The 16,033-nt window shown below is 43.0% G+C and overlaps 1 protein-coding gene across 1 annotated transcript in view; it reads left to right on the plus strand.

Annotated features, from left to right (window-relative positions):
- Window positions 1–16,033, plus strand: part of LOC119970036 (sialic acid-binding Ig-like lectin 15) — a 41,379-nt gene that overhangs the window by 13,711 nt on the left and 11,635 nt on the right. The window contains exon 2 of the mRNA XM_038803980.1: window positions 7,218–7,583. Within this exon, the coding sequence (XP_038659908.1) occupies window positions 7,247–7,583 (337 nt within the window). The 5' untranslated portion in view covers window positions 7,218–7,246. The remainder of the gene's footprint in view (window positions 1–7,217; window positions 7,584–16,033) is intronic.

Consider the following 16,033-nt stretch of genomic DNA (forward strand, 5'->3'; position numbering starts at 1 on the left):
TCCTGCTATAGGTGAATCTATCCTTAAATCCTGATCTTCTAAGTTTTCTTCAAATCTCCTTGCCACAAGCCTGGCCTTTGCCTTATAAGTTCCATCTGGAAGAACCTTTTCCGTGCAAATCCATCTGTGGGATAGAGCTCTTTGTCCCCTATTCGGTACTTCTGTGTATACCCCAAATTCACTCCAACTATGCAGGTCTTGCCGTTTGGCATCTTTGATAACTTTTTCATCTAATTTATTGGAAGCCACAAAAATCTCACGTGTATGTGGGCTTCTACTACAAGTAGTATTTATAGTCTTACCCATGTTCCGAGACCTTGATAAACTACGTCCACTATGGTATCTCGTTCTGTACTGTTACTGCTTGATCTTTCCCTACTGCTGTGTGTCATGAGAATGTCACTTTAAGAAATGTTTGGCTGCTCATGTTACTGCAGTGATGTCAGAGTGTGGCTGGAGCTGAGCTCTGGCTCTGCTTTTTAGTTTCACTTTGAGAAAAGCTTGGGTGTGTCTGTTTGTTGTGGTTTTGTTTCAGTGTTGGAGCTGCGGTCAGCCACAGAAGGTGTAATGCTATTCTCTCTGCCATGTAAAGACTATCTCTTGATCATTTGGGGAATTCAGAGGGATAACTGTTCTCAGCAGTGAATTTAAACCGGATTTGCTTCTGTTAAAAGTTTTTTTTAAAGTCTTATGGATGTAAAAATGAAAGTAAGGATTACTAAGTGTTGTATTCTTTGGGGGATGTATTTGAATTGATGGTTGCTAAGATGTTCACTGTATGTTTTAAAAAGGTTAACTTGAGTTCATAGAATAAACATTGTTTTGCTTTACAAATTACTGTTAGATGTCTGCTGCACCACACCTGTAGAGTGGGCCGTGTGCTCCCCATACCACAATCAATTAAAAGTTGTGGGTCAAGTGAACTCCATGATACACTTTGGAGTTCTCGAAACCCTGGCCCATAACAAATTGGGGGCTCGAGGGGGATAGAAGTCTATCTATTGGATTGGCTTAGTGAACTTAAAGACAGTGAGGGGTGAGCATATAGTGGTTGCTTTTCAGGTGTGGTATTCCAGTTTAAGTGGGGAGTGTGTTGTGGACAATGGCTCTTTCAGAGGCTCTGAGGTTTTTGGGGGTGGAGACGGTCACACGCAGTAACTTACAGACAGAGACTAAAAGCAGACTGTTAGATTTGGCAAAAACATTGCAGTTAACATTACTTGACAAAATGCAAAAAGATGAAGTAATTGTGGCATTGGCTAAGCATTTAAAGTTCCCTGAGATATAGTTTGACTCATTGGAAATGGAAAAAATTCAGTTACAAATTAAACAAATGGAAAATGAGAAAGAATTAAAGCAGCTTGAATACAAAAGGGAGAGAGAGGAAAAAGAAAGAGAGAAAGAGTTTGAACTTCGGAAAATGGCCATGAAACATGACAGTCAGTTAAAATTGGCAGATTTAAAGGGAAATGTACAGTTTGAGGAGAGTGATGAGGATAGTGAGAAAGAGCGTCAAAGTCGAAGGCTTGGTGGGGATCTATTTAAATATGTCCAAGCATTGCCAAGATTTGACGAGAAGGAGATAGAAGCCTTTTTCATTTCATTTGAGAAGGTAGCTAAACAAATGAAATGGCCACAGAACATGTGGGTATTGCTGATTCAAACAAAGCTGGTAGGTAGGGCTAATGAAGTGTTTGCATCACTACCGGAGGAGGTATCTGGGACGTGTGAGGAGGTGAAAAATCCATCTTAGGTGCACATGTACTAGTGCCTGAAGCCTACAGACAAAGGTTTAGAAATTTAAGGAAAGAATTTGGTCAAACATACATGGAGTTTGAAAGGCTCAGAGTAATTTTGATCGGTGGATAAGGGCTTTGAAAATAGACCAAACGTATGAAGCTCTCAGAGAAATTATACTTTTGGAGGAGTTTAAAAATTCAATTCCTGATGTAGTGAGAACTCATGTGGAAGAACAGAGGGTTAAAACTGCAAGATTAGCAGCAGAAATGGCAGATGATTATGAATTAGTTCATAAATCGAAGCTTGGTTTCCGACATCAGTTTCAGCCTGTGAGGGATAGAAACTGGGGACATGAGAAATACCCAACTGGGAGAGGCAAAGGTGATCTGATGGGAGATAATAAGGAGAGTGTATCTCAGATTAAAAAAGAAATCCAGGAGGGTGGAAAAGAAATGAAAAGTTTCAAATGTTTTTACTGTAATGAACTAGGTCATGTAAAGTCACAGTGTTGGTGGTTGAAGAAAAGCACTGGGAAGGCAGATGTGGTAAAACAGGATAAGACAGTGGGGTTTGTTGAAGTGGTAAAGGAAAGCCCAAGTGAAGCGAAGGAGGTGCAAAATATTGTACAGCCTGATCAAGAGGACATTGATAAGAAGGTGCCAGATGTCTTTAAAGAATTTACTTGTGTGGGTATAGTTTACTCATGTGTATCAGGAGGAGTAGGTAAAGAAGTCACAATTTTAAAAGATACGGGAGCTAGTCAATCTTTAATGGTCAAGGATGAGGAGTTATGTAATTTGGGAAGAATATTGCCAGAAAAGGTGGTAATATGTGGAATTCAGGGTGAGAGGAGTAGTGTTCCATTATATAAGGGAAGGTTAGAAAGTTCAGTGAAGAGTGGTGAAGTGGTAGTAGGAATAATAGAGAAACTATCTTGTCCAGGAATACAGTTTATCTTGGGTAATGATACAGCTGGATTGCAGGTGGGAGTGATGCCTACTGTGGTTGATAATCATAGATCATAGAAGTTACAGTGCAGGAGGCCATTTGGCCCATCGAGACTACACCAGCTCTTGGAACGAGCACCCTACCCAAACCCACACCTCCACCATATCCCCATAACCCTGCAACCCCACCCAACACTAAGGGCAATTTTGGACACTAAAGGCAATTCAGCATGGCCAATCCACCTAACCGGCACATCTTTGGACTGTGGGAGGAAACCGGAGCACCCGGAGGAAACCCACGTACACACAGGGAGAAGGTGCAGACTCCGCACAGACAGTGACCCAAGCCGGGAATTGAACCTGGGACCCTGGAGCTGTGAAGCAGTCGTGCTAACCATTATGCTACCGTGCTGCCCAAATAAGCCAGTGGAAAATCAGACAACTGAAGTGTTGAACGATGAATATCCTGGGGGTTTTCCAGATTGTGTAGTAACAAGGTCGCAAAGTCAAGACAAGAGGAGAAATCAAAGAGTGAAGATGAAGTTGAAGTGCCATTATCAGAAACGATTTTTGATCAGATGGTTGAAAAAGAACAAGAACAGGTGGAGAATGAGGTGGATATTTTTAGCTCAGGAAAATTAAAGGAGTTACAACAGAAAGATGTAGAAATAAAACGGATGTATCAGAAAGCATATACGGAAGAGGAATCTGAGTGTATACCAGAGTGTTATTACCTTAAAAGTGATGTCTTGATGAGAAAATGGAGACCTTTACATATGCAGGCGGATGAAAAGTGGGCAGAAGTTCATCAAGTAGTATTGCCGGTAGGGTATAGAAAGGAGGTGTTGCGAGTTGCACATGAGGTACCAGTGGGAGGTCATTTGGGAATAAGGAAAACTCAAGCTGAAATCCAAAAACATTTTTATTGGCCTGGACTCCATAAAGATGTAGTTAAATTTTGTCAATCATGTCACACATGTCAAGTGATAGGAAAACCTCAAGAAGTGATAAAACCAGCGCCCTTAATACCCATTCCAGCATTTGAGGAACCTTTTACAAGGGTCCTAATTGATTGCGTAGGACCGCTTCCTATCTTTTGACGATAATGGATGTGTCTACTAGATTTCCAGAGGTCATTCCAGTATGTAATATGACAGCTAAAAAAATTGTGGAGGAGTTACTTAAATTCTTTACTAGATATGGACTACCCACAGAAATTCAATCAGATCAAGGATCGAATTTTACCTCAACGTTATTCAAAGAAGTTATGGATAGCTTACGAATAAAACAATTTAAATCAACTGCGTACCATGCCGAATCGCAGGGAGCATTAGAAAGGTGGCATCAGACATTAAAGACAATGTTGAGGGCTTATTGTCAAGATTATCCAGAGGATTGGGATAAAGGAATTCCATTCGTACTGTTTGCAATTAGGGATGCACCTAATGAGTCAACCAAATCCAGTCTTTTTGAATTAATTTTTGGTCATGAGGTAAGAGGACCACTTAAATTGATTGAGGAAAAATTGGTGGGTGAGAAATCGGAAATTACCCTATTGGATTACGTGTCAAATTTTAGGGAACAATTAAATAGAGCAGGTGAATTGACTGGACAACATTTAAAAGTTGCACAACATATGATGAAACGGGTAGCGGACAAGAAATCCAAAGTTCGTAGTTTTGCCAGTGGAGATATAGTTTTAGTATTGTTACCAGTGGTCGGTGAACCTTTAAAAGCAAGGTTTTGTGGACCTTATCAGATTGAAAGGAAATTAAGTAAGGTGAATGCCAGATAGAAGGAAGACTCACCAAGTGTGTTATGTGAATATGCTTAAAAGGTACTTTGAAAGGTAAGGAGAGAAAAAGGAGGAGGTTTTAATGATTCTAACTCAAAGTGACGAACCAAATCCAGATGACTTTGAATTTGACATACCTCAAATTCAATTGGAAAATGAGGATGTTCTTAAAAATTGGGATAAATTGTTGAGTTACCTTCCAGAGGAAAAACGGACTGACCTGAAAGAGTTATTGATATCACATGGGCAAGTTTGTGGAGATAAGTTGGGAAGTACTAAAATGGCTATACATGATGTAGGTGTGGGAAATGCTGTTCCAATTAAACAACATCCAGATAGACTTAACCCTTTAAAATTGGCACTGGTTAACAAAGAGATTGAGAGTATGCTTAAAAATGGCATAATTGAAGTGGGTTGCAGCCAATGGAGCTCACCCATAGTGATGGTACCTAAACTAGACGGTACCCAACGGTTGTGTGTGGACTATAGAAAGATTCATGCAGTTACAAGAACGGACTCTTATCCTATCCCACGTTTGGAGGATTGCATTGAGAAAGTGGGACAATCTGCTTTTATTTCCAAACTGAATTTACTTAAAGGTTACTGACAGGTACCTTTATCCGAAAGGGCGAAGGAGATTTCAGCTTTTGTGACTCCAGATGGTATATACCAATTCAAAGTTATGCCATTTGGCATGAAAAACGCCCCAGCCACATTTCAGCGATTAACTTACAAAGTTGTTTCAGGATTACCCAATTGTGCAGTATACATCGACGATCTGGTAATTTTCAGCCAGGCATGCAAAGAACATTTAAAACATCTGACGGAGTTATTCGATCGACTTCAGGAGGCGGGTTTGGTGATAAACCGAGCCAAAAGTGAATTTGGTAAAGCCCAAGTCACTTTCCTTGGCCATACAATCGGACAGGGTCGAATGGTCCCACGGGATGTGAAAACAAAAGCTATTGGGAAGTTTCCGATACCCTCAACACGGCGGGAAATAATGCGATTTCTGGGTATGAGTGGATTTTACTGGAAATTTGTACCGAAGTTTAGCAGTGTGGTCGCTCCACTGATGGACTTGCTCAAGAAGCGTAACAAATTCCAGTTGACAGCGGAGTGTCAAAAGGCATTTGACGCCTGAAGGCTGTGTTAACCACTGCTCCTGAGTTAGACATCCCAAATTATACCAAACCATTCAAAGTGGCGGTTGATGCGAGTGATGTGGGCGTAGATACGGAGCTTCTACAAGACGACGACGTAGGGCTAGAGCAGCCTATTGGTTATTTTTCAAAACAATTGAATTCTCACCAGAAAAAGTATTCCACGATTGAGAAGGAGACTTTGAGTTTGGTGCTGGCTTTGCAACATTTTCACATTTATGTGACCAGCAATCCTTCTGACACCATTATATATACTGATCATAATCCGTTTACGTTTTCGGAGCAATTCCGGAATAACAATGCAAGGCTGTTTCGCGAGTTTATTGTTACAACCATTTCATTTAAAAATAGTACATGTGGCAGGATGGGAAAACGTGACAACCAATGCTTTGTCACGAATGTGATGAACGGAAGCAGGTTCAGTTGGTGGAAGAAGAACGGGAAAAAAATGGACTATATTATTATATCTGTTTGCGTGTGTTGTTTTTTGAAACGAAAAAGTATATTTACTGTGTGCATTTCTTAAAGGATAGTGAAAAGGTGAAAAATGAAACCATCTTGAAGTTGACGGTTTATTTTTTTTTCTTGGGGGAGGTGTCATGAGAATGTCACTTTAAGAAATGTTTGCCTGCTCATGTTACTGCAGTGATATCAGAGAGTGGGTGGAGCTGAGCTCTGACTCTGCTTTTTAGTTTCACTTTGAGAAAAGCTTGGGTGTGTTTTTTTTTGTTTCGTTTCAGTGTTGGAGCTGCAGCCAGCCGCAGGAGGTGTAATGTTCCTCTCTCTGCCATGTAAAGACTATCTCTTAATCATTTGGTGAATTCAGAGGGATAACTGTTCTCAGTAGTGAATTTAAACCTGATGTGCTTCTGTTAAAAGTTTTTTTTAAAAAGTCTTATGGATGTTAAAAGGAAAGTAAGGATTACATCCCCATCGGGCAGGAGATACAGAAATCTGAGAACACGCACAAACAGACTCAAAAACAGCTTCTTCCCCACTGTCACCAGGCTCCTAAATGACCCTCTTATTGACTGACCTCATTAACACTACACCCTGTATGCTTCATCCGATGCCAATGCTTATGTAGTTACATTGTATATCTTGTGTTGCTCTATTATGTATTTTCTTGTATTTTCTTGAATTTTGTTTAATTCCCTTTTCTTCCATGTACTGAATGATCTGTTGAGCTGCTTGTAGAAAAATACTTTTCACTGTACCTCGGTACACGTGACAATAAACAAATCCAATCCAAATCCAATCCAATCCAATCCAATTTAGTGTTGTATTCTTTGGGGGTTGTATTTGAATTGATGATTGCTAAGATGATTTGCAACATGGCAATCAAACTGTTGGGGTACATTCATCAAGGATAATGGGTACAGTTTACAAATTTTTAAAAGTCAGCTGCTGTGGTCTTTCCATCTGAATTCCCGTGATCGGGAACGCCGTGATGGATGGCTCCGGGACACTCCAGACACCCACCCGCGGGTCGCGATCCCTACTTTGAAAATACAATTGATGTCTGTGTATGAAGGATTAATATCTATTCTTTCAAATCTTTCCCTATCTCAGGTAAGAACAACACGGGGCCTGTGACTGGGATGAAAGGAGATTCTGTCACGCTGCCCTGCACCTTCACTCCCCCTGACCGGTTTGCCAGCTCCGTCACTGTCCTCTGGATGAAGGGGGATCCATACACAGAGTGCACTGTGTTTAATCACACTCGTTTCCTCGCTGCTAAATCTCACGTCACCAACTTGGTTACTGTCAATAAAGAAGATCGATATGAACTGATCGGAAACCTTATCCAAGGAGACGCCTCCCTCAGGATCAGTGACCTGCAGCTGAACGACACCAATGATTACTTCTGTCACGTCCACATCAAGAAAAGGAGACGGGAAAATGTGATTCAGGATGTGACGAGACTACAGGTTGCTGGTAAGAAAACACTGATGTTTGGGATATGGGAAAATTGATAAAACATGTTGAACACAGATGAGACCAAATTAGTTCCCAGTGAGGAGCTGAGAGTTGGGATGGAGCAGAATCTCTGTCGTTCCAGGACAAATACGCTGGGTTCCAATGGCCACAGTTGGATGCAACACTGAATGGGTCAATAGACCCTCAATGATTGGTCATGACCAATATTGTAATGATATGTAAATTGACTGGGATGTAAAGAGTTAACAAGTTAATGGCAATGCTTCTTACCACCAGAGGGAACCACATAACAGTCGTTTTTTTTTAAATTTAGAGTACCCAATTAATTTTTTCCAATTAAGGGGTAATTTAGCGTGGCCAATACACCTACCCTGCACATAGACATAGAACAGTACAGCACAGAACAGGCCCTTCGGCCCTCAATGTTGTGCCGAGCCATGATCACCCTACACAAACCCACATATCCACCCTATACTCGTAACCCAACAACCCCCCCCCCCCCCTTAACCTTACTTTTATTAGGACACTACGGGCAATTTAGCGTGGCCAATCCACCTAACCCGCACATCTTTGGACTGTGGGAGGAAACCGGAGCACCCGGAGAAAACCCACGCACACACGGGGAGGACGTGCAGACTCCACACAGACAGTGACCCAGCCGGGAATCGAACCTGGGACCCTGGAGCTGTGAAGCATTTATGCTAACCACCATGCTACCCTGCTGCCCCTTGCTACCCTGCTGCCCCTAATCTTTGGGTTGTGAGGGCGAAACCCATGCAAACATGGGGAGAATGTGGAAACTCCACACGGACAGTGAGCTAGAGCCAGGATCGAACCTGGGACCTTGGCACCGTGAGGCAGCTGTCCTAACCACTGAGCCACCATGCTGTCCCACAGAACAGTCATATATATACATGTGACTTTGGTGATTCTGGGATTAGAAGATGATTAGATGATTAGGAGTTAAGAGTTAGGATAGAGCCGGAAGAGTGTCAGGCATAGAGAGCAGTTGTATACTTCGGAGTTCCGTAAGTTAGAGATGGCATGGTTTTATACATTAACCTTCTACTTCAGGAATGTGAACGAATCTTAGTCAGTCGTGTAATAAATTGATGGTTTTGTTCGTTAACAAAGCTTTGTGTTCTTTATTCAAAACTACGCACCCAAACCATCCAGGTAAAGCAGAATAGAGTAGATTAGTAAGGTTTAGAGAGAAAGAGAGAATCTCCATGCGAAGAAATAAAGTGGTGCTAAGAAAAATCTCAATCCAGACTCCAGTAGCAACCAGCAGCATCACAGAAAAAAATACCCTACCGAAGTGTCATGGAAGGTCTGCAGTTTCCAAAGGCATTCAGCATATCGGGTAATGTAGATGTAAACTGGAAAATATTCAAACAAGAGTTTGAACTGTATCTCTCATCCTCCAACCTCCAAACTGCCAGTGATAAGCGTAAAACTGATTTATTACTACTAATGGCTGGACAACAGGCTATAGAAGTGTATAACTCATTCCACTTTGAGAATGAAGTTGAAAAAAATAAGATTGAAGTGGTCAATGAAAAATTTGACAGCTATTGTTGGTTGAAGCTGCCCCCACCCTAATTGCTGAGAGGCAGTTATCTGTCAATCACCTGAGGCCTGTTTAGGGGCACATTGTATTCTTCTCTTTGAAGTTTAGGTATTTTTTGAGTCATCGATTAGCTGAGGTCTGTATAAAAGACAGACAGAGAGCGCACTCAGTAAGCTAGCGCTTTTCCAGGAGACATATCCGGAGTGAGACTCATCCAGAGTGGGAATTGCAACTTGGTAATTTGGTGCAGTGAGGTAATTCGGTGCAGAGTGTGAGGAGGTGCTTTTTCAGAGGTGCTTTTTAACCCTGGTAAGTGACTGGTAAGTAGTTTTTCTTTTCATTCTTTTCATTGTCTAATTTATTTATTTTTTATTTTGAAATTGTTGTTGAATAAGTTTACCTAAGGTTTAAGACATAGCAGGAGATCCCAGACCCGTGTCATGCTCCTCGTGTGCGATGTGGGAGCTCAGGGACACGTTCACTGTCCCTGGCTCTTTCACGTGCAAGAAGTGTGTTCAGTTGCAGCTCTTGTTAGACCGCTTGACGGCTCTGGAGCTGCGGATGGACTCACTTTGGAGCATCCGCGATGCTGAGGAGGTCGTGGATAGCACGTTTAGCGAGTTGGTCACACCACAGGTGAAAATTAATGAGGGAGGTAGAAAATGGGTGACCAAAAGAAAGAGCAAGAGTAGGAAGGCAGTGCAGGTGTCCCCTGCGGTCATCTCCCTGCAAAACAGATATACCGCTTTGGATACTGTTAAGGGAGATGACTCACCAGGGGAAGGCAGCAGAGGCCAGGTTCATGGTACCGTGGCTGGCTCTGCTGCACAGCAGGGCAGGAAGAAAAATGGCAGGGCTATAGTGATAGGGGACTCGATCGTAAGGGGAATAGATAGGCGGTTCTGTGGACGCAATCGAGACTCCAGGATGGTATGTTGCCTCCCTGGTGCAAGGGTCAAGGATGTCTCGGAGCGGCTGCAGGACATTCTGGGGGGGGGGGGGGGGGGGGGGGGGGGGAGTGAACAGCCAGCTGTCGTGGTGCACATAGGCACCAACGATATAGGTAAAAAACGGGATGAGGTCCTACAAGCGGAATTCAGGGAGTTAGGAGTTAAACTAAAAAGTAGGACCTCAAAGGTAGTAATCTCAGGATTGCTACCAGTGCCACAAGCTGGTCAGAGTAGGAATGTCAGGATAGATAGGATGAATGCGTGGCTCGAGAGATGGTGCAAGAGGGAGGGATTCAAATTCCTGGGGCATTGGGACCGGTTCTGGGGGAGGTGGGACCAGTACAAACCAGATGGTCTGCACCTGGGCAGGACTGGAACCGATGTCCTAGGGGGGGGTGTTTTCTAGAGCTGTTGGGGAGGGTTTAAACTAATGTGGCAGGGGGATGGGAACCGATGCAGGAAGTTGGAAGGTAGTAAAACAGGGACAGAAGCAAAAGGAAGTAAGGGGAAAAGTGCAAGGCAGAGAAGACATAGTCAAAAATCTAAAAGGGCGATAGTACAAGGTACAGTGACTGAGGGGAGCTCAGTGAATAGGCCGAGTAATAACAAAAGGAATAAAACTGGAGATGTTAAGATTCAAAACAGAGGTAAAAAAACCAACATAAGTGTACTTTACCTGCATGCTCGTAGTATTCGGAATAAAGTAAATGAGTTGATGGCACAAATCATCGTAAATGACTATGATTTAGTGGCCATTACTGAAACATGGTTAAAGGATGGTCACGACTGGGAGTTAAATATCCGAGGGTATCAAACGATTCGGAAGGACAGAGTGGATGGTAAGGTAGGTGGTGTTGCTCTGTTATTTAAGGATGACATCCGGGCAATAGTAAGGGATGACATCGGTGCTATGGAGGATAAGGTTGAATCCATTTGGGTGGAAATCAGCAATAGTAAGGCAAAAAAGTCACTGATAGGAGTAGTCTATCGGCCACCAAATAGTAACGTTATGGTGGGGCAGGCAATAAACAAAGAAATAACTGATGCATGTAGAAATGGTACAGCAGTTATCATGGGGGATTTTAATCTACATGTCGATTGGTTTAACCAGGTCGGTCAAGGCAACCTTTAGGAGGAGTTTATAGAATGTATCCGCGATAGTTTCCTAGAACAGTATGTAATGGAACCTACGAGGGAACAAGCAGTCCTAGATCATGTCCTGTGTAATGAGACAGGATTGACTTATGATCTCATAGTTAGGGATCCTCTCGGAAGGAGCGATCACAATATGGTGGAATTTAAAATACAGATGGAGGGTGAGAAAGTAAAATCAAATACTAGTGTTTTGTGTTTAAACAAAGGAGATTACAAGGGGATGAGAGAAGAACTAGCTAAGGTAGACTGGGAGCTAAGACTTTATGGTGGAACAGTTGAGGAACAGTGGAGAACCTTCCAAGGAATTTTTCACAGTGATCAGCAAAGGTTTATACCAACAAAAAGGAAGGACAGTAGAAAGAGGGAAAATCGACCGTGGATATCTAAGGAAATAAGGGAGAGTATCAAATTGAAGGAAAAAGCATATAAAGCGGCAAAGATTGCTGGGAGATTAGAGGACTGGGAAATCTTTAGGGGGCAACAGAAAGCTATTAAAAAAGCTATAAAGAAGAGTAAGATAGAGTATGAGAGTAAACTTGCTCAGAATATAAAAACAGACAGTAAAAGTTTTTACAAATAAAACAAAAAAGAGTGGCTAAGGTAAATATTGGTCCTTTAGAGGATGAGAAGGGAGTTTCAATAATGGGAAATGAGGAAATGGCTGAGGAACTGAACAGGTTTTTTGGGTCGGTCTTCACAGTGGAAGACACAAATAACATGCCAGCGACTGATAGAAATGAGGCTATGACAGGTGAGGACCTTGAGAGGATTGTTATCACTAAGGAGGGAGTGATGGGCAAGCTAATGGGGCTAAAGGTAGACAAGTCTCCTGGCCCTGATGGAATGCATCCCAGAGTGCTAAAAGAGATGGCTAGGGAAATTGCAGATGCACTAGTGATAATTTACCGAAATTCACTAAACTCTGGGGTGGTCCCGGTGGATTGGAAATTAGCAAACGTGACACCACTGTTTAAAAAAGGAGGTAGGCAGAAAGCAGGAAATTATAGGCCAGTGAGCTTAACATCGGTAGTCGGGAAGATGCTGGAATCTATCATCAAGGAAGAAATAGCGAGGCATCTGGATAGAAATTGTCCCATTGGGCAGATGCAGCATGGGTTCATGAAGGGCAGGTCATGCCTAACTAATTTAGTGGTATGTTTTGAGGACATTACCAGTGCAGTAGATAACGGGGAGCCGATGGATGTGGTATATCTGGATTTCCAGAAAGCCTTTGACAAGGTGCCACACAAAAGGTTGCTGCATAAGATAAAGATGCATGGCATTAAGGGTAAAGTAGTAGCATGGATAGAGGATTGGTTAATTAATAGAAAGCAAAGAGTGGGGATTAATGGGTGTTTCTCTGGTTGGCAATCAGTAGCTAGTGGTGTCCCTCAGGGATCCGTGTTGGGCCCACAATTGTTCACAATTTACATAGATGATTTGGAGTTGGGGACCAAGGGCAATGTGTCCAAGTTTGCAGATGACACTAAGATGAGTGGTAAAGCGAAAAGTGCAGAGGATACTGGAAGTCTGCAGAGGGATTTGGATAGGTTAAGTGAATGGGCTAGGGTCTGGCAGATGGAATACAATGTTGACAAATGTGAGGTTATCCATTTTGGTAGGAATAACAGCAAACGGGATTATTATTTAAACGATAAAATATTAAGGCATGCTGCTGTGCAGAGAGACCTGCGTGTGCTAGTGCATGAGTCACAGAAAGCTGGTTTACAGGTGGAACAGGTGATTAAGAAGGCAAATGGAATTTTGTCCTTCATTGCTAGAGGGATGGAGTTTAAGACTAGGGAGGTTATGTTGCAATTCTATAAGGTGTTAGTGAGGCCACACCTGGAGTATTGTGTTCAGTTTTGGTCTCCTTACTTGAGAAAGGACGTACTGGCACTGGAGGGTGTGCAGAGGAGATTCACTAGGTTAATCCCAGAGCTGAAGGGGATGGATTATGAGGAGAGGTTGAGTAGACTGGGACTGTACTCGTTGGAATTTAGAAGGATGAGGGGGGATCTTATAGAAACATTTAAAATTATGAAGGGAATAGATAGGATAGATGCGGGCAGGTTGTTTCCACTGGTGGGTGAAAGCAGAACTAGGGGACATAGCCTCAAAATAAGGGGAAGTAGATTTAGGACTGAGTTTAGGAGGAACTTCTTCACCCAAAGGGTTGTGAATCAATGGAATTCCTTGCCCAGTGAAGCAGTTGAGGCTCCTTCATTACATGTTTTTAAGGTAAAGATAGATAGTTTTTTGAAGAATAAAGGGATTAAGGGTTATGGTGTTCGGGCCGGAAAGTGGAGTCCACAAAAGATCAGCCATGATCTCATTGAATGGCGGAGCAGGCTCGAGGGGCCAGATGGCGTACTCCTGCTCCTAGTTCTTATGTTCTTATTGTGAGCTTAAATAGAAAGTCACAGGGCAACACAGTGGCGCAGTGGGTTAGCCCTGCAGTCTCACAGCGTCAAGATCCCAGGTTCGATCCTGGCTCTGGGTCACTGTCTGTGTGGAGTTTGCACATTCTCCCCGTGTTTGCGTGGGTTTCGCCTCCACAACCCAAACACGTGCGAGGTAGGTGGATTGAACACGCTAAATTGCCCCTTAATTGGAAAAATGAATTGGGTACTCTAAATTTATTTTTAAAAAATAAATAGAAGGTTGTGTCTCACTAACTTGTTTTTCGAAGAGGTCACAAAGATGATGGATGCAGGTAGGTCAGTGGATGTTGTCTATATGGACTTCAGTAAGGCCTTTGACAAGGTCCCTCATGGTAGACTGGTACAAAAGGTGAAGTCACACGGGATCAGGGGTGAGCTGGCAAGGTGGATACAGAACTGGCTCGGTCATAGAAGGCAGAGAGTAGCAATGGAAAGGTACTTTTCTAATTGGAGGGCTGTGACTAGTGGTGTTCTGCAGGGATTAGTGCTGGGACCTTTCCTGTTCATAGTATATATAAATGATTTGGAGGAAAATGTAACTGGTCTGATTAGTAAGTTTGCAGACGACACAAAGGTTGGTGGAATTGCGGATAGTGATGAGGACTGTCAGAGGATACAGAGGGATTTAAATTGTTTGGAATCTTGGGCGGACATAGAACATAGAACGATACAGCGCAGTACAGGCCCTTCGGCCCTCGATGTTGCACCGACATGGAAAAAAACTAAAGGCCATCTAACCTACACTATGCCCTTATCATCCATATGCTTATCCAATAAACTTTTAAATGCCCTCAATGTTGGCAAGTTCACTACTGTTGCAGGTAGGGCATTCCACGGCCTCACCACTCTTTGCATAAAAAACCCACCTCTGACCTCTGTCCGATATCTATTACCCCTCAATTTAAGGCTATGTCCCCTCGTGCTAGCCACCTCCATCCGCGGGAGAAGGCTCTCGCTGTCCACCCTATCTAACCCTCTGATCATTTTGTATGCCTCTATTAAGTCACCTCTTAACCTTCTTCTCTCTAACGAAAACAACCTCAAGTCCATCAGCCTTTCCTCATAAGATTTTCCCTCCATACCAGGCAACATCCTGGTAAATCTCCTCTGCACCCGTTCCAAAGCTTCCACGTCCTTCCTATAATGAGGCGACCAGAACTGTACGCAATACTCCAAATGCGGCCGTACTAGAGTTTTATACAACTGCAACATGACCTCATGGCTCCGGAACTCAATCCCTCTACCAATAAAGGCCAACACACCATAGGCCTTCTTCACAACCCTATCAACCTGGGTGGCAACTTTCAGAGATCTATGTACATGGACACCGAGATCCCTCTGCTCATCCACACTACCAAGAATTTTACCATTAGCCAAATATTCCGCATTCCTGTTATTCTTTCCAAAGTGAATCACCTCACACTTCTCCACATTAAACTCCATTTGCCACCTCTCAGCCCAGCTCTGCAGCTTATCTATGTCCCTCTTTAACCTGCAACATCCTTCCGCACTGTCTACAACTCCACCGACTTTAGTGCCGTCTGCAAATTTACTCACCCATCCTTCTGCGCCCTCTTCTAGGTCATTTATAAAAATGACAAACAGCAACGGCCCCAGAACAGATCCTTGTGGTACGCCACTCGTAACTGAACTCCATTCTGAACATTTCCCATCAACTACCACTCTCTGTCTTCTTTCAACTAGCCAATTTCTGATCCACATCTCTAAATCACCCTCAATCCCCAGCCTCCGTATTTTCTGCAATAGCCGACCGTGGGGAACCTTATCAAACGCTTTACTGAAATCCATATACACCACATCAACTGCTCTACCCTCGTCTACCTGTTCAGTCACCTTCTCAAAGAACTCAATAAGGTTTGTGAGGCATGACCTACCCTTCACAAAACCATGCTAACTATCCCTAATCATATTATTCCTATCTAGATGATTATAAATCGTATCTTTTATAATCCTCTCCAAGACTTTACCCACCACAGATGTTAGGCTCACCGGCCTATAGTTACCGGGGTTATCTCTACTCCCCTTCTTGAACAAAGGGACCACATATGCTATCCTCCAGTCCTCTGGCACTATTCCTGTAGCCAATGATGACCTAAAAATCAAAGCCAAAGGCTCAGCAATCTCTTCCCTGGCTTCCCAGAAAATCCTAGGATAAATCCCATCAGGCCCCAGGGACTTATCTATTTTCACCTTGTCCAGAATTGCCAACACTTCTTCCCTACGCACCTCAATGCCATCTATTCTAATAGCCTGGGTCTCAGCATTCTCCTCCACAATATTATCTTTTTCCTGAGTGAATACTGATGA

The sequence above is a fragment of the Scyliorhinus canicula genome, chromosome 8 (genome assembly GCF_902713615.1).
Source record: "Scyliorhinus canicula chromosome 8, sScyCan1.1, whole genome shotgun sequence".
Taxonomy (NCBI): Eukaryota; Metazoa; Chordata; class Chondrichthyes; order Carcharhiniformes; family Scyliorhinidae; genus Scyliorhinus; species Scyliorhinus canicula.